Genomic DNA, 22,456 nt, shown 5'->3' with positions numbered 1-22,456 from the left:
CTGCATTTATAGATGTTTAAAGATTGTGCATTTTGAGTTTTCATGTGAACTTCATCAGAATGCAAAAAGCTTCTTTTGCTTGTCTTTTGTTTGTTTGGCCTGAGCTCGTTGACTCTATCTGACAGGCCGGGCTGACCTCAAACAGCCACTCAGGCTGAGCTGGATCCAGACAGAGATGGAAAACGGGGTCAGGTCTAATCAACATTGCTGTCATGATTATGTCCAGTTCACTCCAACCTGTAACCAGGCAACAGGCAGGGCTGCCACAAAGCCGATGTGACAGTGGCAGGTAGATTGAAAGTGGAAGGGCGGACAGGAAGCTTGGGCGGCTGGGTGAAGGGGGCTGTTTGGCCAAACGCAGCCTAGTTCTGTCCAGCCCGTCACACTCGCCCGCCCCAGCACTCTGTGCAGGGATCAGCTGTTGCACAGAGAACCACAGGCAAAGGTGGACACTTTAAACAAAGACATTAGGCTCTATCTTGCTTTGTCCTTGTAGCAAAAGACAATACATCAACATTATCACTTACTGAGATAAATACGGGTCGGGGAAACATTTTGATCTCATTCCACTAAACAATATCCTTTATTTAGCTGCCTGCTGTAAGGAGCGCGGGAGGTCTACAGGAGCCAGAGACAAAGCACTGTACAGGAATCCTAATGTAAGGCTGTGTTTAAGGATTTAAACCTTTTTTGTGCGAGTGTTTACATTCATGTAGCCCTCTACTGTGCAGATATACCTCAAGCAGTCAGTTAAGGGAAAAAAATTATAGAAAAATGTCGTTTTTAACTTGTTTTCTGTAAGGGCATCCTCAGAAGCATTTTTTAAATTACTGTATTGGTGCATAGGTTATGTTACAACTGTAGAGAGAAGTGGGAAAATCGAGTCAGACTTAAGTTGCAAATTTGAGGACTTGAGACTTGCTTGACTAACACTGATAAAAAACCTCTACTTTTAATTGATATTCACAATTTGAGACTTGACTTTTTATTTAAACATTTAAATATTTCTAGATATTGAGAGGTTACTTTTTTTTTAACACAATTGGGTGATTTTCAGTGCAATGTGTGCAAACCTGGCAACCCACAGGGATGCAACAGACCAGCGAGGTAGGTAGATCATGCAGAATGATAAAATTTATTTTCAAGGGTTATGATGTCGATGAAGATAGTAAGAAGGGAACAGTGGTATGCAAGGTCTGCCACTCATATATATGTGTATATATATACATATATATATAAACCTTGATGCAGTAAAGATACTTGATTTTTCGGATGAGTGTAGTGTGAAATCCTGAACTCAAATATTTCAGTTATTGTCAGGAATTATGGAGCATTTTGTTGTTGTTGTTTTTTTTTATGGCTCTTCAAGTTTCAGGTTTTTCAAGTTGGAAATGTGGGACTTTTACTTTGGAATATCTCTAAATACTGATACAGTAAAAATACTTGAATTATGTGTCTGTATGTTGTCAGATATGTCCTCAAAATCAAAATTTCCAGCGACCCAAAAATCAAAAACTAAAGACATTTCCTTTACAAGTTACGGGTATTTAGTTTTAAATTTATAAGAGACACTGGTAATTAATACTACACTTCCTCTGAAAATAATCAAATTAATCGTATTTCCATACTGTTGTATGTATTTTAGAACACCTTATTTTGAAAACCCAAGGTAGTCACACATCCTTCCGCTCACTTTGCTAAGTCTGTCACTAGCTCCCCCTGTCAGCTCGATCTGAGCTGTTTGAAGGCATTATTATGATAGAATATAAATGGCTGATGAAACTGGGGGACAAAAATATTGTATTTATGATCGTGTCTTTCGTACAGTCATCCGAAAGGCTGGATGAGATCCATTGGCGGGCCGGTTCCAGCCTGCAGACTGTACGTTTGACAACCCTTGGGGACTTGACTTGCTTGATTCTCATCATGGTAACTTGGGAATTGAAGGTTAAAACTTGTGACTTGCACATGTGTGAGTTACTCCCACGTCTGGTAGAGAGTGTTCTAATTTAGTGAAGTGCATGTAATAATTGAAAAATAGCTGCATGTAAGTAGGTTACTCCTTTTCACTCCAGGATTGAGTGAAGAACTAATAAGATTATGAGGATGAGAAGACCTAAAATAATCTTAAGTATAACAACAAATACCACACGCAGTGGCAAAGTGAGCAGACGCCTCCATTACAACACACGCACTAAAAATCAAACGTGTTAACAGCGCGTGCGAGGAGGACTCCGATCAGATCCCAACAGTTTGTCACAATATTAAGACAGCATGACAGTGCCGCTGCTGACAGCACAGGTGTTGCGATGACAAGTTAAATTTCTGCAATTTTCTGCACTTTTACTCTGCTGCTGCTGTTTGTTTTGGTTAGAGGCTGTCCGCTTCAAGCGAGACAATCTCCTTCACTCTCAACGCTCAGCTGGACTCACCTGGTGCCCAGAACAAACACCTTCCAACACTCATCTGGACCGGGATAATTGAGAGCAAATTGAGATGTATATTCTTTGAAATACGCCAGATTTATATGAGAATTTACCACGTCTGGAGCTGGTTTAGTCATTATCAGTAAAACAGTTTATAATGTCTACTTTATATCTGTTGATGCTACTTTATTTAAGTCAAACTTGAATGTGCAAATCCAAAATGAGTAGCAAACAACTCTTCCACTGTTATACTAAAAGCCAGAGCTTGGATTTTGGATGATAATTATTCAGAGATGCACCAACACCAGTATCTGTGTTCTTTCTATTACCATTAATGCCCCTGAAAGTCCAAATGTGCTGATTTAGGAACTAAAAACCTCTGAAAACTTGAAAAATGTTGAGGATAATGGATGTTTTTGGGGGTATTTTTCTCAAAATGGCCAATAGGCATTAACAGTGAAAGAAATGAAATAAAATCACACTGATACTGATCGAGGTCCTGATAAAGATGGCACTTACCAAGGTCTTCTGCGGACGTCGTACAGGTCAATCTTGTTGGGTGCCCTCCATGGAGTGGCTGGAGAGAGCCAGAAAATAAGTTATAAGCTGCATGGTGCACTGTAGGATATTTCATATCAGATTATATCAAAGTAATCATAATTTCATTCTGTCTATCGAGTTACTAGAACAGCCATCTGATAAGAGATTGCCAATGTTCTGCCGCCGAGGAGCACTCGGGTCAATTTAGACTTTATCTGGCCGTGAGTTATAAGGTGGGCTGTTGACTCAGTCTCCTGCGGCCTACCTGGGTAGTACCGAGTCACTCCTGTGGCACTGCCAAACACCTGCCAGCGCAGTGAGCTGTCCTCCTTACGGTTTTCAATGAAGACCCTCTCCAGCGCCTGGGTCCAGTTTAGCTCGTTTAGGATGACCGGGGCTGTAAGAACACACAGACAAATAAACACACACAATCAGACTCACAATAGTGAACTGGCAAATATAGTTAAGACAATTATTTCCCGGTTGATCATTATCGCAGAAGGATGCTGTTTTTTAAAAGGAGACGATAAAGTTTTAACAGTCTTTAAGCTAGATTTTAATGTCCCTATGCATCCTAACTTTTTGTGATTCCTCCTGGAAGAGGGCACTATAAACCCCAGTTTTCAGAAAAAAATAAGGTCCTGTTGCAATGAGCACGACTCAGGATGTGCTTCTGGTTATGAGAAAAATGAAAAAAAGGAGAGAAAATGTAAATGAGTTGCTGATTTTGTGCCATAGTCCCTCGAAGTAAATATAAAAAAAGCAATAAATGCTTAAACTACAGGCTCTGAAAATGCTTTTTTATAATCCGATTTAAACACAGTTTTGTATTTTGCAGCTGTTTTTCAATATTCAAAATAAACACAGACAAATTTCCTGATTTTTTAGTAAAAAACTAAAACAGTAAGTCCTTAAAGTAGCATAAGCAAAGTGCAAAACACCAGGTTTTCTCTGTTAGTAACCCAAAGGTCAACTCTCCTTGCTGAACAACCTTGTCCGTGCCAGCAGCAGTAAGCTGAGTACATAAGAATGGATGTATGCAGGCAGCTCGGCCGGCGGTGGCCCGGGCATCAGTCTAATCTGGGTGATCTCTGAGGAGTGCAGGAAGAGAAATTTGCGATGACCTTGGAGGAGGTCATGTGTCACTCACAGCGTGTGGAGGCAGAAGCCACTTTGGAATTTTCAATAGCAGAGAAATACAAACTATCTCTGCAAATGTCCACAAAATGTGCGTCCGTGTTAAGAGGAGTTGCGGCTGCGTAATGACTGGGAGAGAAGAGAGGGAGAAATAGTGCTGGTCTGCTTGTGCATGTGTGGCTTAGCGCATCAACGTGTGTGTTTGGAGTTAAAACGTGAGGTCACAGATATATCTCACAGGTCAGCGGTTCTCTGTGAAATGGATTTATGGTTGTGGGGAGAAGTATTCATCATGTAGTCAACAAGAAGTGGAATAACACTTTGCTGCTTGTGGTGCTGGTGGAATAACACCATGACCATGTCACCGCGTCTTGTTTCTTCACAACCTCAGACACTCATATTGTATTTACACTCTCCTTTTTTTCCTTCGCTTTTCATGCTTCTTCTATCCTAACAACAAGAAACAATAGGCATCCTCGTACATACACATGCACGCAAACCAAAAATGCTTTCAGTCTGTGTTTAATAGCTAAGCTGAAGTCAGAAGATGAGGAGTGCAATCAGAGGTTTAATAGCCACCTGATTAAAGAGGAAACAAGACGAGGCACTGAGCTGAGGAGAACTCGCTTCTCTGATTTAATTACTCAGCCAACCAAAGCTAGACAAACCCCTGAACCGACAAGTCCAGCTTTTTCTCAACCCCTGGTTTGAATTTCACACATATAAACGATCATTATCCACTTTTGCTTTTCAATTACTGCTCGCTGTTTGACGAGCTGTCAGTTTAGAGGTATGAAACATGCCACGACCTCCCCCACCCCCCACCGCTCGCCTCTTATACTGTAAGCTGAGGGCCTGCAGATAATCACAGTCATGAGACATCACTTAAAAATCATATTGTTTTTATATTTTTAGCTGAATGTTCACTTCCAGGTTGTTGAACTCTCTCTTAAATTGTAGCTCAAAATAAAAGCTAAGTTTCATTACTCTTTAGCATCCTGTAAAACAAACACACACACACATACACACATACACACACAGGCACGTACACTCACTACAGCGGCACTAAGCAGTGTCTGGAGGATAGGAATATATGAAAGCCAAATTGCTGCCATCACCAAGGGGAGCTCCTCGACATGTTTTTCTCAAAATTCATAGACGTAAACACAAAGGAAGAATGGAGGAGGATAGAGGCAGCCCTACAGATGGGGATAAACATAAAAACCCAGAGAGAGGGGGAGGACGATTGATGGAAAGCAACACAGAAATTAACACGAATGAGTGGCTGCTTTCACAGCCCGAAAAGGCAATTTCTCGCTCATGAGGGAAGGAGGGAGAAAAAACCCCAGACAAAATAAACTTCACTTTAAACTGCTAAATTGAAAATGGCAGAATCAAAGACTTAGAGGTCAAGGAATTGATTATTTGAAGCGTTTTCATATTACGTAACAAATAATAGATCACATTTGTCCTTTGCTTTGTAGGTGAACAACTTGCTGGTGAAAACTTGTTAATCACTGTTTTATAGCACTTGAGGCTCCACTGTCATTGTAAAGCAGTACTTCTGATTTATTAGAAGTCCAATATTTTCCATCTTATCAAACTAATGCTTTGTCAGCTTTTTGTTTTGAGGTCATATGAGGAATAATCCCTAAGGAGCGTGTACCAGTGACATTTCTGCTACAGATTTAACTGCGTTCTTCCCAAATTAGAAAGTGAAACAGCTTTATGTTCTATCTCTCATAACACAGAGTTTACATTTGCCAACAGCCCAGATGGTCTGAGGAACTAGAAAGAGTGAAGTGGAGAGAGAAATTAGTGAGACTCTCAGTATCTCTGCAATTTTTGACTATGAATTTTCAAACTTGCCGCAGTCGCTCCCAGGACTCTGCTTCATTTCAGCAGGGGCTACATTTTACTGATGTTTGTGTGGAGATTATCAGGGAACCAAACCATGCATTTCAATTTCATCTGGGGCGTGCAATGCTCTGTGGTCAAAGAGCCATCTGATTAATGTGTAAAAAGTATTATCCTTTAAGCATGAGCTACCACAGCAGGTTGCTGCGGCGGCAGCCTGTGTGCTGTGAAGTCCTGGGTGCTCTTATCTGGAGAGGCACTGGGTCTGTAATGATAGCTGTCCCAGACAGGCCAAGGGCAAAGAGACATCCTGCGACCTCAGTTTAAAACTAGCACCATCTCAGCTACCTTGACTAACATCAAGGCATCAACCAAACTTCGGCTATGCAAGGATTATCAGCTGCACTGCTGCCCAGGGCTGCACACACACACAAACCACAGTGCGGCTTCTGAATCGTCATGATGGAGCAGTGAAATGGTGTTTGTGTATTTTTACTCACACTTTGTCTTGTCAGGGGTTAAAAAGACAGACCAAAGTGTATGTGTGTTAATGTTGCCAGCTGAAAATAATCCAGACAGTTTCAGATGTGAGCCACCTCTACTGTCAGGCCAACTCTGCAAACACAAACACACACACACACACACACACACACACACACACACACACACACACACACACAGAAACACATCTGCAGGTGATCTCTACAGAAAAACGGGCACATCAGAGATAAGAGAACAGAGCAAACTAATTCTCTTTGATTTATTCATTTAGGATATGCTGTGACTTCTCTGGACAGTTGATAAAAAGACAAATTTCCCCTGGGGGGGAAATATGCTCACACAGGCAGACAGGGCCTCTGGGCTCTGTGTTGGGCTCATCTTTCACGTGAAACGCGCCTCTCTCTGATATCTTTAAAAGGTAATTCATCAGCGCGCCGCTCCCCTGACATTTAGAGCACCCTTGGCTTTGCCCCTTTATGGAGCAAGACTGCACACCAAGTAGGGAAACAATTATGAGTGGGATTTATGGAGCATCTCTGCGTGAGATCATTTCTCAACCCCCCCACCACCACCTCTATCCAATGACCCCACCCCCCAACCCCCCCACACACACATTATTCACACTCATATACCTGAGATAAAGAGCCATCCAAACTGATCTGTGCCTTATGCCCCGTATTAATCCGACATTATAGAAATGGGTGCATGCGTTTACTGTACACACACAGAGCAGAAAAAAAGGCACACTGGCCTGTGATATATCAGAGCTGAACACAAGTGGTCCCTCATAAGACAGCCATAATGGAGCTAAAGCTATTAGCTAAGTCCGTTTGAAGAGTCATAACCATTATTACTGTCAACTCCATAAAGCGTTTACATATTCTGCTTTTTAAACAGAGTGACTAAGTGGTAGTGGTGCAGTACAATTCTACTTTACTTTGACATATAGGCGACATTAGTCAAACAGACAGGTAGCGCAACACTGAGACAAATACAGGTTGTTTTGAATCTAAGTGAGTTTATATCCAGACAGCATATTTTCCCAAAGTCAAATCTTAGAGGGAACGCTATTTTTCATACAGGTAATGCATAAAAATGAGAGGAGTTAACATTTCTTATAATTCAAAGATTATTTACAGCTTGCCGGTCGATGTTCGGCAGTAAAATTTAGTGAGGAGAGACTCAGATTAAACTGATTACACTGGTCAGGTCACCCTAACTACAGCAACACATGCACATTGTGAAACAGTTCTGTTTAAAATTTTCTAGATTTTGAGAGGTGAACCCATTTTAAATGTTTTCAGCCTATTAAGGTGTCTTTATCTGTTATTATCAAAGCCATGACAGTGCTTCAGACGGAGCACTTTGGATTTCCTGCCCGGCATATCAACTAGTCTGTGTAATAACTGCAGGTACCAGCCCTGTAAATTAGGGGCCGTACACATGCCGTGTCTTTAACCGCCTAGAAGGTCAGGCGCTGGGCACTACTCTTATGCCTTTTCTGTGCCAGCTTTCAAGAGCATGGCAGGTTGCGTCTGAGGTTGCTAAGCAACCTTAACAAGCATCATATAGCCTTTTTACTTGAAATCCTGAGTGCAGAGCTGATCTTCTTCCAGGTGCTGTTTATAAGTGTGTAGACAGATGCAGGTGTAGCCCTAAACTAACATGATCAACTTTTTTGTGTTTATCAGACTAAATATTTACAGAAGAAGTGAAAGATATCTGTCGGCTGTGATTGGTTTGTAACGTGATTCCTGTCTGAGCGTGGCCTCTTCCTGTGTCAGTCCTTTCAAATTAAATTGCCACATGGTCCAGTCATATAGGTTTTGATTTATTTTGACAAGGAGCAGCTCCTAGTAGAGTTTCACTTTTTTTGTTTTAAGCAACCAATGAAATCTTGGTCGACCAATGACCTTTCTAGTCAACTAACATTTGGTCGACTCAACGTAACATGATGCAAGTCAATAACGATATGTCAACCTTGACTTTCAGTTTCACATAGCACATGAACAGCGACAGTTTCCTGGGTTAAAGTCCTGTGTTTGTTTGACCCATCCAACCACCCTGACCTTCTCACTGCGTGGACTTTGTTGCTCTTTATATGTCGTCTTCGCTCCAGTCATAATTACTACAGTCACTAAAAGTCGCCATCCAGGAGGCAGAGTAGGGTCACGCTACCTCAGATCTAGTCTTCTCATAGCAACTGATAACGACCTTTTAATGGCCTGATAATATTTGAAGTTGGTGCGATGTCTGCCTTTAAAGTTTTTTTTTTTTGCTAAACAATGAAGATGAATAAGATTTTGTTTGTGGTGCTCAAAAAGTGAGATTTCCAGCAAAAGTGTTCCAGTTACACTGTATAATTTCAAGACCTTGCTGTGAGCACTTTCCAAATAACACTAAAGGTAAGTGAGATGATGTGTTCCTGTAATTTGGGTGATAAACCGACACCTTCCTTCACATTCTGATGCCTTTACAGACCAGCAGCATCTCTGTGTCTGCATGTACCACCTTTCTGTCTTTCTCTCTGTTTTCAACCCAGTTCCCCCTCCATCTCCCCTCTTCCTCTCTGTCTCTCCTTCTTTTCTCCTCTTTCAGGGCTGTTTTTGTGGCCTGGCTGAGTGTTAAAGAGCCTGAACATTAAACCTTTCATCCTGCAGAGGAAAACGGCAGCAACAGGAACTGGCAGCAGCTCACACATCCACAAAGTCTAAGCCGTCCCAGAGAAAAAATGTGTCTTTTTGTAGCCTTGGTTGAGGAGAAATAACGTCCAGGAGATACTGTATAACCTCATTTGTATTCTTTTGCAGTGTGCTTTACTAAACGGAATTTCTCTGCAACTAAAACAGCAGCACTAACTCATTAAAATTAAAATTCATGTGAAGGATTCGAGCAGTTTCACTCAGGAATAGCATTTAGTATGAGTGTATTTGTCAGCGAGGACCTTGGTTTTGCTAAATGGTAATCTCAGACTGTGAAGGGAGGGGGAGGCGAATGGAAATTTCTCTGAGGAGGGATGATTATTCAATATAGAGAATAAGAAAGAAGGGAGAGATTTCACCACACCTCCAGAGAACTCCTCCAAATATTCTTTCTAATTAAAGAAGAGCAGTAAATAACAAACACATGAAATGTAATTTGTGAGCCTGGTGGTGAGTGAAGTGGAGTTGTGCTGTGCTGACTGTTCTAATTAGTGTGCTGGTAAATGATAGTGCCCCTTCACTGGGCACACACTATAGGGGTGGATGGGTGATGGGCACAGAGAGAAAGATGTGAGTCTGTAAAGTCAAGAACGACAGAAATACAGCCCGCAGTGTTTAGACTCTCTTTCTTCTCTTTTGGTTTAACTTTAAATCCCATTTCCCTTATCCCCCTCTCTCTCTATCGCTTTCTTTTTTTTTGGACTTTCACTCTTTTTCTTTTTTTTTCTCTTCTTCTTCTTCCACAAATCACTTTTGCTTTTTTTCCACACATTTAAATCTGGTTTGATGTTGAGACGGGCTGAGTTGATCTCCAGCGTGGCGTGAGTTGGTTGACAGGGAAGCTTCCTCCACTGGAAGGAACCTGGGGCGTGTGAAACGAATACAGGCTGCATGTACTCTACGTGCACGAACGCACACACACTCACGGAGATGACATTTTACATTTAGCCGAGGCAAATCTCAAGATTCACAGCTTATGACTTTAAGATGACAAATGTAGCGTGTTATGATGGAAATATATGGCAATGGCACAGAGTAAAGAGGGAGCATTCACTAATTGGAGCCACAGCATATATTTCAACTAAGCAATAAAGCTTTACTCACTCTCACTTTGCCTTTCCCTTGTGAACAAACCTCAGTCTGTCTATCAAAAGTTGCCTTTGTCCCTCCAGTACCAGGTGAGCTGACTTCTCTCCACATCCATTTGAAACAAGCTGAGCGACATCAGAAGTAGTTTTACTCACAAAAAGCCGCAGATGCAAATCTTTCTCTTCTCTTCAAATCTCACACGACACTGAGTTGACTTTCTATCTGCTATATCTGTTGCACTCAATTTTCCACCGCACATTACATACACTCTGTGTAATTTGCTCTTTACAAAGGTGAACTGGATGATTTTTTTTTGCTAGAAGCTTGCTGTTGGTTCAGGCAGATTTAGAGTCTGAATTTTTTCTTTGGTGGTAATTAAAGTCTCATAAATAATTGAACGTTTTAGCCTACTGCCTAGCATACATATTACTGCTGACCACTCTTTGAAGTATAACATTTTAGTCTGCAAATGGCAGAAAGACTAAGTTCACAACTAACACAGCGCAGCATTTAGCATGTACAGAGCCAGATATTTCCCTCAGGAGGTTGGAAAAGCAGAAATTACAAGGAAACTGAACACTGTACTTACATCTACCAGGTCAACAAAAACCCAACTCCATGATAATTTACTGCTAGGTGTGTAAATAAGAAACTGTCTGATAACAAATTTGCCATATAGAATTAAAAAAAAAAAGATGCTTAGTCGGTGTTGTTCTAACAGGTTTTTTTCTGCTGTTCCCAAGAGGCTAAAGAAATCAGTTATTGCAGGTTCAAAGTCTTAAAGCATCCCTGAATTCACCAACAAGGAAGAGTTATGGAAAACAGTGATGCATAACAGCAATCTGAAAAAGTATTATATACTCTGGAGAATGTTGGCAAAAAAACAGACTTTTTTTTTTTTTTTTTTTGCATCAAAGGGGTTGTTTTTTGGGATTTCACTTATTGACTGAGAGAGTCCAAGAGCAGAGGGATTTTGCATGCCATAAAGCCCTCTGAAGCAAATTGTAATTTGTGATATTGGGCTTTATAAATGAAACTGAAATTGAGATTGGAAGTCTCATTTATCCAGTCGTATGCTCAGTACCTCCCAAAACAGACACCACTTTCCAACAGGGAACTGAACTAAAAGTGAAATTTATCTATGCTCTCTTCAAAGCCAGAGCCCATTGAAAAAAACAGTAATTTTGCCTTGCTGAACACAGGAGCTGCTGGTCGACCTCTGCCTCGATTGGTAGTTTGTTTGTGTTATTGTGTGGCTTTGCTGAAACCGAACTAGCCCTTTAAAACACCAAAGTCACACAATAACAAAAACAAACAAACTAATCAAGCCAGTAATAGACCAGCAGCTCCTGTGTTCAGCAAGGTAAAATTACAGTTTTTGTTAATGGAGTGTGGCATCAAAGAGAGCATAGATCCACTTTCAGTTCTGTTCCCCAAGGAACTAAAAGGGCTGTCTGTTTGGGAAGTAATGAGCATACAACTGGATAAATAAGACCTGGATTATACTGCACTGTGTGAGATTTTGTTTACAGATATTTTGATACAGTTTTGCTGTTATTAAGCACAGATTCCTGTGATCAACTATTTGCATGCGAGAAAAACAAAGTTCTCGTCAGGAATTCGACTAAACACGGGGGAGCAATTAATAAACAAATGGTCATCTGGGGGTTGAGGCATTCCTTTAAACATGTGAATCCAGCAGTGCGATCCAAAAACTAAGAAAGGAGCAATGGGACAGTCAAGTACAGGGAGGGGTGGTAATCATGGTTGTGTTGTGAGTGTGTGTGTGGGGTGGGTGGTTTAATCGCTCCCTGCAAAACATTTAAGCTTTGCTCTTTCATCTGCACACACAGTTAGCCAGTCCTCGCTATTCATTTCTGATAACCAAGTTTCTCACTGTGCCTGACTACAATAGCAAACTGACAACATGACGTTAGGCCGCCGGAAAAGGCGCCGCATGCAGCGGATTTAAACTTCAAATTCAATGAAAGGGCTTCCCACATTCACTGGTGGTTTTCTTTATTCCCTGCTGGGAACTGTGGCTGCTTATTCTTAGACAAACACTAATGTACTCACACACCAATGTGTGCGTTATACACACATAATTGCTACCTTTTCAAAAAGGCTGATTTACAACCTTCTATATTTTCAACATGTTATAATTGACATGCGACTGTGGAATGACCCAATCTGGATTAGTATGCTCTATCTACCATATGAACTCCGTCCAATTACCAGCAAAATTCCACTAAATCTACAAAATAGTCGCCGAAGAATAATTTACGTATTCCCTCGCTGTTTTCATGCTTATTTTTCAGTGATTATTTTAAAGATTATATTCCCAGAGCTCTTCCTCTGCAATTATTCAGCAAATCCCTGCCTCTTCCTCACCATTTCTGTAACATTCACTTGGAGAATAAAACCTGTTTCTCCACTGACGACACCACCCACATCAATTTATTCCTCTGTGGCTGTGTTGCGATGTCCATTCTGTAATAAGCAACGATAATTAGAGGAAAACTGTATGAATGTTTGACCTAAGCTAATTAGAAAGTTTGCAGACTTGGCAGCAGGAATCAGCAGTGGGATAATGAATCATAAAATGGTTCATTACGGCGCTCAGGGAACACTCTCAATCTCAATAAACGGACATGGGGCCTAGCAGACAAATCAAACCAGGACGCATGCACCGCCTCATTTAGCTGCTGAAAGGATCACAATAAAAAAAATAAAAAAAATAAAATGCTTCTTTTTTTTTTGGCTCTAAATGGTTTCTATTATTAAGGCGTCTCTCTCCTCTCACCCCCTTTTTTTCTTCCTATCTTTCCTTCTATCTGTGCCTCTCTCCCAGTCCATCCCCAAGGACGCCCATTTTGCTGTGACTCTCAATTCATGCTGCCATTTTCTGGAAAACAGTCAATTTATTCAGCGCATTAACAATGTGTACAAATCAAAGCAAGCCACTCCAACGACACAGAGCAAGCAAGTGCTAATAAACAACACTTGAGGATTTCACAACAACTGTTGAACATTGTGCTGTACTGTGGACTCTGCTCCATTCTTCCTACACTTTTCTTTTCTCTCTGCCTTTCCTCTGGCCTCCCCCTGAGGAGCGAGCGCTGAGTCTGCCCACTCACACTGCTTCTCTTCTGCTAATCCTAAACCCACAGATACTATACTGTAGATCCAGACCTCTCAAGACCCAGAGGACAACAATCCGCCCACATTAGTTTCCTCAGACATCCTCTCCAAGGCACCCTGCAGGCTCCTGCTGGTGGGACGGCAGCAGAAAACGACATACAGATAATAATCCTCTTCCCACCATCTCGCTGAGGCAAACGCAGCTCCTGTGACATGAGGTTGATGTAAATTTCTGTAAGCTAAGTTACATAAAAGTGCATATGCATACATACATCCTGTTCCCCTTGTAATCTGTACCTGTTGCACCTACAGTAATGTGAACCAGAAAAAAATTGCCATATTTGGCTAGTTCTGCTTATATTCTCAAAGGCAGCTGTCATGACTTTATGCCACTCTGTAAACTCCGGCCTGTGTGGGCTCCACCAGGTGCGTAGAGTAAGTCCTGCTGCTACAATAAACCTGTAACTGTCAGTCTAAATTCTGTTTTCGTAAGGCCTGGCAAAATAAATTTGTCTCCTAAAGTCCTGTTTCCCCCACTTTAAGTATGATACCTTTGGAGCCAAAAGTAACCCTTCAGACATGGTACCTAGACCCTAGTGTTTCCACCACAAAAAGTTCTCTTAAATGTGGTTGGGGTTGTTGTCACTCACTGCTCCGTCCAGCACTCACTGTATTTCCTCATTATCAGTGACACAGATGGAAGTCTGCGTCTCGTTTATCATCCACAGAACGAGGCTGCACACCAACATTTTTCAGAATAAAATAAAACAGGCTGCAGTGAGAGTCTCTCTCCATGGGATATTTAAAAATAGCAGGTTTGTGCATTTAGTCCGTCTCAGGCAAGCTCAGGGGTTTAGTGTTGCCGGAACACACAGAAATGACGCTCCACGGCGCTTTTTTCTCTCTGAGTGAAGATTAGAATATTTGCAGTTCAAATAACCCAGCCGAAATTAATATTTATAAATGCTTGAAGATCCACTCATTACTAAAAGTGTATGTCATTTAAAAACTAAAGTGATGGTCAAAGTTATCAGTGAAATTTAAGGAGTGCCGGATGGAGTCATGTTGTCAACTCAAACATTGAGTAACATTATGCCAGGGCCACACCGGACGCAGAAGTGCGGCGAATAGCCTCGAAGCGCCAAGAAGCGAAGCCAGTTTCCTTTCGGCGCCCATGTTAACCGATTGTGTCATCCAGCCGCGGTCGGCGCTGCAGCGATTGTTTCGACGTCTGGTCTATTTTCTGTGCGAGCCACGAGCGGATGTGTCAAGCTGGGCAGGAAGTCAAACAAAGGAACAACAACAGCATCCGGTCAATTTTCAGAATAAAACAAATTTCAAAATAAAACACCCCGTTTCACAAATGCGATGTATATATGTGTGCGTGTTTATATACATATTAGTTAGTGGTATCTAAACAGAGTGCGAGAGAGATGAACACACACACTCACACCCACTAACACACACACACACACACACACACACACACACGAGAGAGAGAGAGAGAGAGAGAGAGAGAGTGGGCCAGCTATAGGGGGTGGGGGTTGGGGCACACACACACAAACAGAGAGAGAGATACCCATGATGGAAAAACAGCCCCAAATGTGACGGAGACAACAGCTGGCAGCATAAGCGCTTGTTGACCGGCATGGAGAAACGCTCGTCTGATGTGAATGGGCTCGCGCGAGAATTTCGGTGCGCTGCGCTTCGCAGCACTTTGTTGGCAGTGTGGCCCTGGCATTACAAGTTAACATTCCACCTTAGTCACTGACAGTCAGCCCAGTGAATTAAATTATTTTTTCTCAGACTCCAGCTGCTGTGAGAGGCAGCACAACATCCTTTCATTTTATAATTACAGTCTACTAATAAAACTCTCCACAGTATGAACAGTGGTTACATGAGCCTCAAAACCAGCCACAACTCAGCCCTAAGCAGAGTGACCGTCAGCTATAGACCAATCAACAGACTGCAGTGTTCACAGCTCCACCTTTTAGTACCAGATCTGTGTGCTAGGTACCCCAACAGAGGGGGGACCAAAAATGGGGACGGTACGGAACGGTTCTATTGGTACCATCCACAACTTTTCACAGTGGAAGTGGAAAAGATGGGCACTGAACTGAACTGTACCATACTGTACTGCTTGGTGGAAACGGGGCTTTACAGACATAGTTGTGGGGATTCTGGTAGAGGTTGTTTGAGCCACCCTGAGATGTTTTGGTACCACCTTCCAAAGAGTTAATACCGTGGGACAGTCCCAATTTTTGTTACATTCCAGTGCACTCCTCTAAGACTGCCAAACTAATGTTGACAGTTTTAAAAAAGGGATCAAAATCGATGAAACAGAGTCAGTGATGACGTTGTTTTTTACACATTCACGTTCCTTGTCAAAAGCTGGAGCCCACATTACTCAAAATGCAACTTGGAACTGCAGGCACGTGTGTTGTCACAATATTGAAATTTCTAACTTTGATAAAATATCTAAAAAAAATTGACATTTGATAGAATTTTTGGAAAGAACTGACACTGAGGACATACAATTTTACATTTGTATCAAAAGATAAATATAACAAGGCTATAACACTGCAGTTGTGACTTTCTTTTCTCAGTTTGTTGCAGAGAACAGCAGAATGACTGTAGTGAACACTAACAGTTAGAGAGAGCAAGAAAGCCTAGTTAGTACAGGTGTATCGACACGGCATACGGAGTACGGAAATTATTTTACATATTAAGTATTGATGTCCATCGATAAATCAATATTTTATGGCTACATTAGCTCACAGTTGAGTTAGAAGTTAAGGTGTGTTATGCCCGTAATGGCTAATGTAGCCTTGAGCCTCTACAGAGGTGTGGTGAGCTCACTTCTTTCTAACTCCACATCAACAGATTTGTTTCTTTCATTTCCAAACTTGTATTCTTCAACCCCAACCGAGGAATTTACTAGACTTTGCGCAGCTCCACAAAAACCACAAAAGGCTTTATACAGCTTTTTTTTCTCCACATATGCAGTAGCACTCCCCGAGACCTGTAAACAGACTTTGATGTGTAAAATCACTGCGGCTCCCCTTCAGCTTCGTCTCCGTAGCATTGCACATTTGACATCTTAAAGCTGATGTTTCTAATATCAACATTTGTGCCTGGCACATTTGGTTTGATGGCAAAGCATCTTTAAAAATGACTGTACGTTTGGGCAGCGACATGTTGTTCAACACTGTTTATTTATCAGCAATGACTAAAACATGGCACACATGTTCATAATGGAGTTGGCACAAAATCTGCAGTTGGCAATCTCAGCACAGCAGACCCCGCAATGGGAGCTAACTAAACAACATCAATAGTAAACATTTTCTACAGAAGAGAAGTGAAAAAGCTAATTCCATGCACCGTACCAATCCACTCTTCTAGTCTCCACCAGGCTCAATCGAGAGGCCTTTATTCTCTGACTCATATCTTCAGACGGGGGAGCCAGAGCTGGCACAAAATGGCTCCGGGAACAATGTGCAGGCCTGATTGCTCTATTGTGAGTTAGCTGTGGCCTTTGACATCTCCTCCCCAACCAAGAGTGTCTAATTCTGACAAGATTTGTCTGGAGACACAGCTGGAGGGCATTGTCACAGACAGGTGCCATACACTGCCTGTTCAACAAAGAGAGCGAAGAGCTAGACAATAACAGAGGGAGAGAAAAAAAATTGCCACTGTGAAAATGGCTGTCTGTCTGCACATGCTCTGGATTTTGAGTCTTTAAAGAGGCAGGCAGAGAGTGTCCAAAAGGTTAGAGGTGGATAACAGAGGGAACATGCCAAGCGAAATCAGAGTCCCGGAAGGTACATGTGTTCCCTTTTGTCCATTTGGCAGCTGCAGACTAAGAAGGGTGTTATGTCCGCGGGGCAGCACGGTGCCAAGCAGGAAGGGCAGGGTCCATGAGCGGGGGAGACCATGCCCACGCACAAAAAAAAAAAAAAAAATTAAAAAAACATACAGTACAGATCTGGTGTGAGAGACCGTCTGTCATCTAAAATAATGTTAGTGTGCTAAAGTGCTGGCTGATGTGAAAGGATGGAGAGTTCAAGCTAACATACTGAGAGAGAGAGGGGAGAGGTCAAGTCAAAACAGGAGACTGTCATCAATCCACAGTCCAGCGGTGTGTATGAAACCAGGGGAAGACACAAGCATGACACAGGTAAACCTCATAGTTTGTGATCTTTTACAGGGTTTTCAAATAGAAACGCAGACTCAGCTGTTAGCAAAAACTGTCACGTAGGTTACAACAGCAATCACTAACATTAAAAATAATGATAATGCCTGAAAGGGATCATTTACTTTATTTTGAAATGGGATTTTGTTAAGTAGTTGTCCATAGTCAGTGTTATTTATTCATAGTTTAACCTTGTTTAAAGCAGGGCTGAAGCCATTATATCACTCTCTTCAACTGAACTTTACTGTACCGTGCTGCTCGGTGGAAACAAAGCTTTTGTTTCACTGTGTGACTTTCAGATCCGAACTAACATGGCGTCCATAGTAGCACATTGCCTAGCTTCCGTGCCAGCCAGGGGTAAGAAGAATATAACTAATTTGGAATGTCAATAACACACAGTTCTCAAAGAAGGCTTGGCTTAGTCATGAAGACTCACATTAAATAGGCTTGGGGATTTATATGTAGCAACGTCATCATGCAGGAACCTACGTCAGGTCACAATGGAAAATGATTTTAGAAGGGGCCAGGGAAAATATTTTGACTTGAAAACAGTGGTTCCCAACTGGTCCAGCCACTGGGTCCAGATTTCTCCTTTGTCTCCTTAGTCCATTAGTCACTCTCTGGTCAACAGGAAACAGCACTTTGAATAAAAGCTCTGTGTGCTGTACTTCAAAATTTAAGAGTGGACCTGCGACCCACTTTGCCTGCTTGGCCACTACCATGAGTTCCAGAGCCGTCAGTCATTCTGCCCCCCACCTCCGGAGCTCTCTCCCCCACGACATTCGCAATAACAACTCCCTTTACTCTTTCAAATCCCATCTGAAAACACACCTTTTCAAGCTGGCATACCTTAATCTGAATTAATGGTGACATACATATTGATGATGACGATTTTATACCTAATACTTGTAATTATGATTTCTGTCTAGTCATTTTATTAACTTTTATTGTATATTACTGAATTGTTTGATTTTATGATCTATGGATACATTGCTTCTTGTTTTTTTACTATGTCTTGTAAGGTGTCCTTGAATGTTCTGAAAGACACCTAAGTAAAACGCATTATTATCTTCATTATGACTTTTGGACCGTGACCTACCAGCTGGGAGCCACTGCTCTTAAACATACATACTTGTATTTGATTTAAATACATAGGGAACACTAATGGGAAGCTACAGAATGACATAGAAATGTTAAATAAATAAAAAAATAACAGACCTGCTGGTTAATGAAATGTAAAATACATTTTCCAAGGTCTTATCCTATGTCCTGGTATGAATCGTTGTGTCATCCATTCATACATTACATGTCAAATACAGATAAAAATCAGCTTTAAGTATTTATACATCTAAATCCCTCACTTGAATCTTCTTGTAATACACATAGATATTTCAAGACTTATTCTGGAGTCATCTGTGAGCACATAAATTCATTCAGTCGATTGTGATTTACTGGCTGACCCCTGCCATCATATATAAGTGTACTTGACTGTCAGCTTGTGGTTCATAGTAACTTGTGGAGTTTGTGGCTTCTGAGGTGTGTTTTAAAATATCAGTTGGCAAAAACACTTCCAAGAGAGTCTGGGTAAGAATTGAGTGTATTTATTTTTCCCTCGTCCTCCGCTGTATGATCTCAACACAGGTGGGAGAAGTGTGCAGGTGAAGGTAAACAGTCTTCTACTACAGCTTCATATCTGTGTGGCTCTCCAGAAACTTGTGCTTGTTGTGCTGTGCCCTCTTTGTGGTTATTGATTTTGCTTGTGTGTAACAGTTTTTCAGAGGGGCTACACAATGCACATTTTTGGTAGCATAAAGGAAATGCAGTGTGGACTCACAAAAGAGTCCTGCTGCAGCAGGTGTTGTTTTTAAGACAATACTCTTTTGATCAACAGCTCTTTTATATCACAACAGGTACAGATTTTATGAAGCATACGCAGTGCCACTCATTCACTCGCCGTTCCACCAGAACACTCATAAAGTAAAAGTATTGTTGTTCACTTACAGCCTTTGTATATGTCTGTAGGAATCTGGACCGCACTGGAAGAGAAGTTGACCTTGTTTTTGAAATTGGGATCATCCACAAACTCCAGCTCCAAAGACGTCGAGCTCTCCAGCGGGTTCTCCTCTTCTCCATCTTCCGCCTGCAGACACACACACATGCACGCGTGCGCGCGCACACACACACACACACACACACACAAATCCGCGTGAGCATACAAATAAAATCACTAGAAAACGGGAGAAACATGCAAATATAGTGCCGCATTCTGTCACCTCCCATATTGTGGCTTTGCAGCGCCCATCTGTGGCTCTGGTGCGTACAGTATATTGTCTCTTGTTCTGACTCACACATGGAGTCTCACAGCATTTGGATAATGTTGATCACAAAAATAGTAATTATTTCCCCTTTTGTCTGCCTTCAGATTTAGGTGGTTCTTTACTCACCCTCTCATCAGAGAACAACAGCAGGTATCAGCGCAGACACCAAACAGCGAGACTCATTAGTAACCAAGATATCTATCACAGACATATGAGGTGCCATACAAATTAACCCCAACAATAACTACCAACCAACACCACTTAATCACGGTTTCAACTCCCATCCATTCGAATGAAAGCATATTTCATAACAGACTGTCTCCTCTCTCTCGCCTGTGATTGTTTAAGCGAAAAAAACGGGACTAATGCTGCATATTTTGTCACTTTTACAGCTTCTCGGTGAGGCCATTGTGCTTGGTGAGAAAGCCTGACACACATATTGCATTAGGAAAGTGTCAAATATCAAAGAAAGCCAGAAGATAAAAGAGAAAAACTGACATTTAAGCTTTTTATCTTGATAAGTTATCAATGGAGTCCAATCTGTGCCTGTTCCCACAGGAGGAAGTGATTGTGGGATGTGAAAACAAAAATGTCAGCAAGATACAACCTCACTCTGTGGCTCGGTTTATTGGCTTATTCTTGATCAGATTTCAGTGCGAGTAAAACTCTGTTAGATGCCTCCGTAGAAAACCGCACAAACCGAAAACAAAAGCCATATCTCTGATCATTCTTACGTATTCTAATTGCTGAAGAGCAAAAAATTTTACTTCAACATAAATCTGTGAGTGCAGAAAATATGTGACTGCAATGTGCACGTTTCATGTTGATAAAGCAGCGTGGGTTAATTGGATCTGACATGATAAAAACTGTTTGTTTTTTGGAGAAATTAAATCAAAACTCCATGTCCACAGCAGAAATTGATTGATGGACCAACTTTAATTGACTATTAAAATGCAATTACAAGCTGTTGTTGGGACGAGCAGGGGGATAGCTGTGTTGAAGTGCCACTGAAAGTCAACATAAGGAACAATGCAGTGTTCTGACAGAGACCAGCTCAGGAGGAATATGACCACAAAGAAGTATCTTGGGGACAGATAAATGTTCACTGAGCACACACACCTGGTCAGGGTGTCTACGGCTATCTGGCACTTTAATTTAATGCTTTTCAAAACCTTTTCAAGGTCACTTTAAACCAAATTTAAGACTGATGTATAAAACTGATATGAAATATAAAGGTAAGTAGTATATATATATATGGTCCCTTAGAGGTTGCTTTTATGTAGGAATATGGTTATTAGATTGAGTTAATCTACATTTCGCCTACAGGTAAGTATGAAGTAAAAAGACAGTTTTAGGTTCAGTGGTAGGTTTAAATTTGTGTAACATCAGAAATGTGGATTTTCATGCAGAAGAGCTTGACTCATTTTTGAAAAAGAAATCAAAAGATGGACAAGTTAAATTAGATTAAAATGTTTGTCGCAATTAAGATCTCACAAATTCAAATTTAGGACTATTTAATGACTTTTAAGCATGGTATTTATAAAATTAAATAAGACATTTTCAGATTTTTTAAGGACCTACATACACCCTGCTGGTATTCAGCAAATAAGGGTGCTTTCAGACCTATAGTTGTCAGGGACAACTTTTTCTTTACAAAGTTGTGTAATTGCCTAGAGTTGGTTCGTGTTCTCACGGCAGCATTTACAAGCGGACCAGATCAAATGCCTTGTGCAAGAAAGCTGCTCTTGATTGGTCAGAATTTCCATGTGGGACAAATCCAGGAATTAAACAAAACGTTGAAGAAGAGTACACCTGTAAGATAAATGCAACACTTTCTAATGTCACAATGGAGGGACAGCTACGCAGGCTGATTTTAGCGCTGGTCATCGTGGACTATATTGCTGTCCTCCAGGACTGTAACATGCTCATGTTTAACCCAAACAATGTGTCATGTGACTGCAGTTGGTTCAGATCCAGGTTGGAACACATTCTCACCACAAACAAATCCACCACCTCTTCAAGAAGGTCTCCGTCTGCTTCTTTCTGGTGTACACCTGAGTGTGATTGCTGTGTTCACACCTGCCCAAACGAACTGCACTTAGGGGGCAAATGAACTTGAGTTCGATTGAACTGAACCAAACAGGGTAGGTGTGAAAGCACCCTTAGTTATCACTTAAATAGCATTATAAACGGTTGATTGAAAACTACTACACGAGCTTTGGTCTCATCAAAGAAAGCATTTAGTAAAAGCAGATATGACTTTTGTTAATGTGAAATCTGAGAGAATTTTATATATAATTTAGACATTTTTAACGCTTGCATTACCTTTCAAAGAATCAAAAAGACTCAGAGTGATACAGCTGCCGCACTGTAAATATATTCTATATTTTCTGTGTCACAAGCTGGAGATGCTTCATTGTTAATCACTAGACTGCTCATCTGGACGAGTGAGAGGTTGTGAAACAAGAACTTGCCAATGTTTTAGTTTTATTGTAAAAGGTCCTCATATAATGCACGGTAGACATAATTTCTTTTAATCAGTCCTAGTCTAGG

At 41.3% G+C, this 22,456-nt stretch overlaps 1 protein-coding gene across 4 annotated transcripts in view; it reads right to left on the bottom strand.

Moving 5' to 3' along the window:
• cacna2d2a (calcium channel, voltage-dependent, alpha 2/delta subunit 2a) overlaps positions 1 to 22,456 on the bottom strand; it is a 206,311-nt gene that overhangs the window by 48,772 nt on the left and 135,083 nt on the right. For all 4 annotated transcript variants that reach the window (XM_049591377.1, XM_049591355.1, XM_049591360.1 and 1 more), the window contains 3 exons: positions 19,587 to 19,725; positions 3,232 to 3,363; positions 2,946 to 3,003 (listed from right to left, as the gene is read on the bottom strand). In XM_049591377.1, coding sequence (XP_049447334.1) covers positions 2,946 to 3,003; positions 3,232 to 3,363; positions 19,587 to 19,725 — 329 coding nt within the window. The remainder of the gene's footprint in view (positions 1 to 2,945; positions 3,004 to 3,231; positions 3,364 to 19,586; positions 19,726 to 22,456) is intronic.

This window comes from Epinephelus fuscoguttatus, linkage group LG1 (assembly GCF_011397635.1).
Source record: "Epinephelus fuscoguttatus linkage group LG1, E.fuscoguttatus.final_Chr_v1".
NCBI lineage: Eukaryota > Metazoa > Chordata > Actinopteri > Perciformes > Serranidae > Epinephelus > Epinephelus fuscoguttatus.
This window is presented reverse-complemented; position numbering and strand designations above follow the sequence as displayed.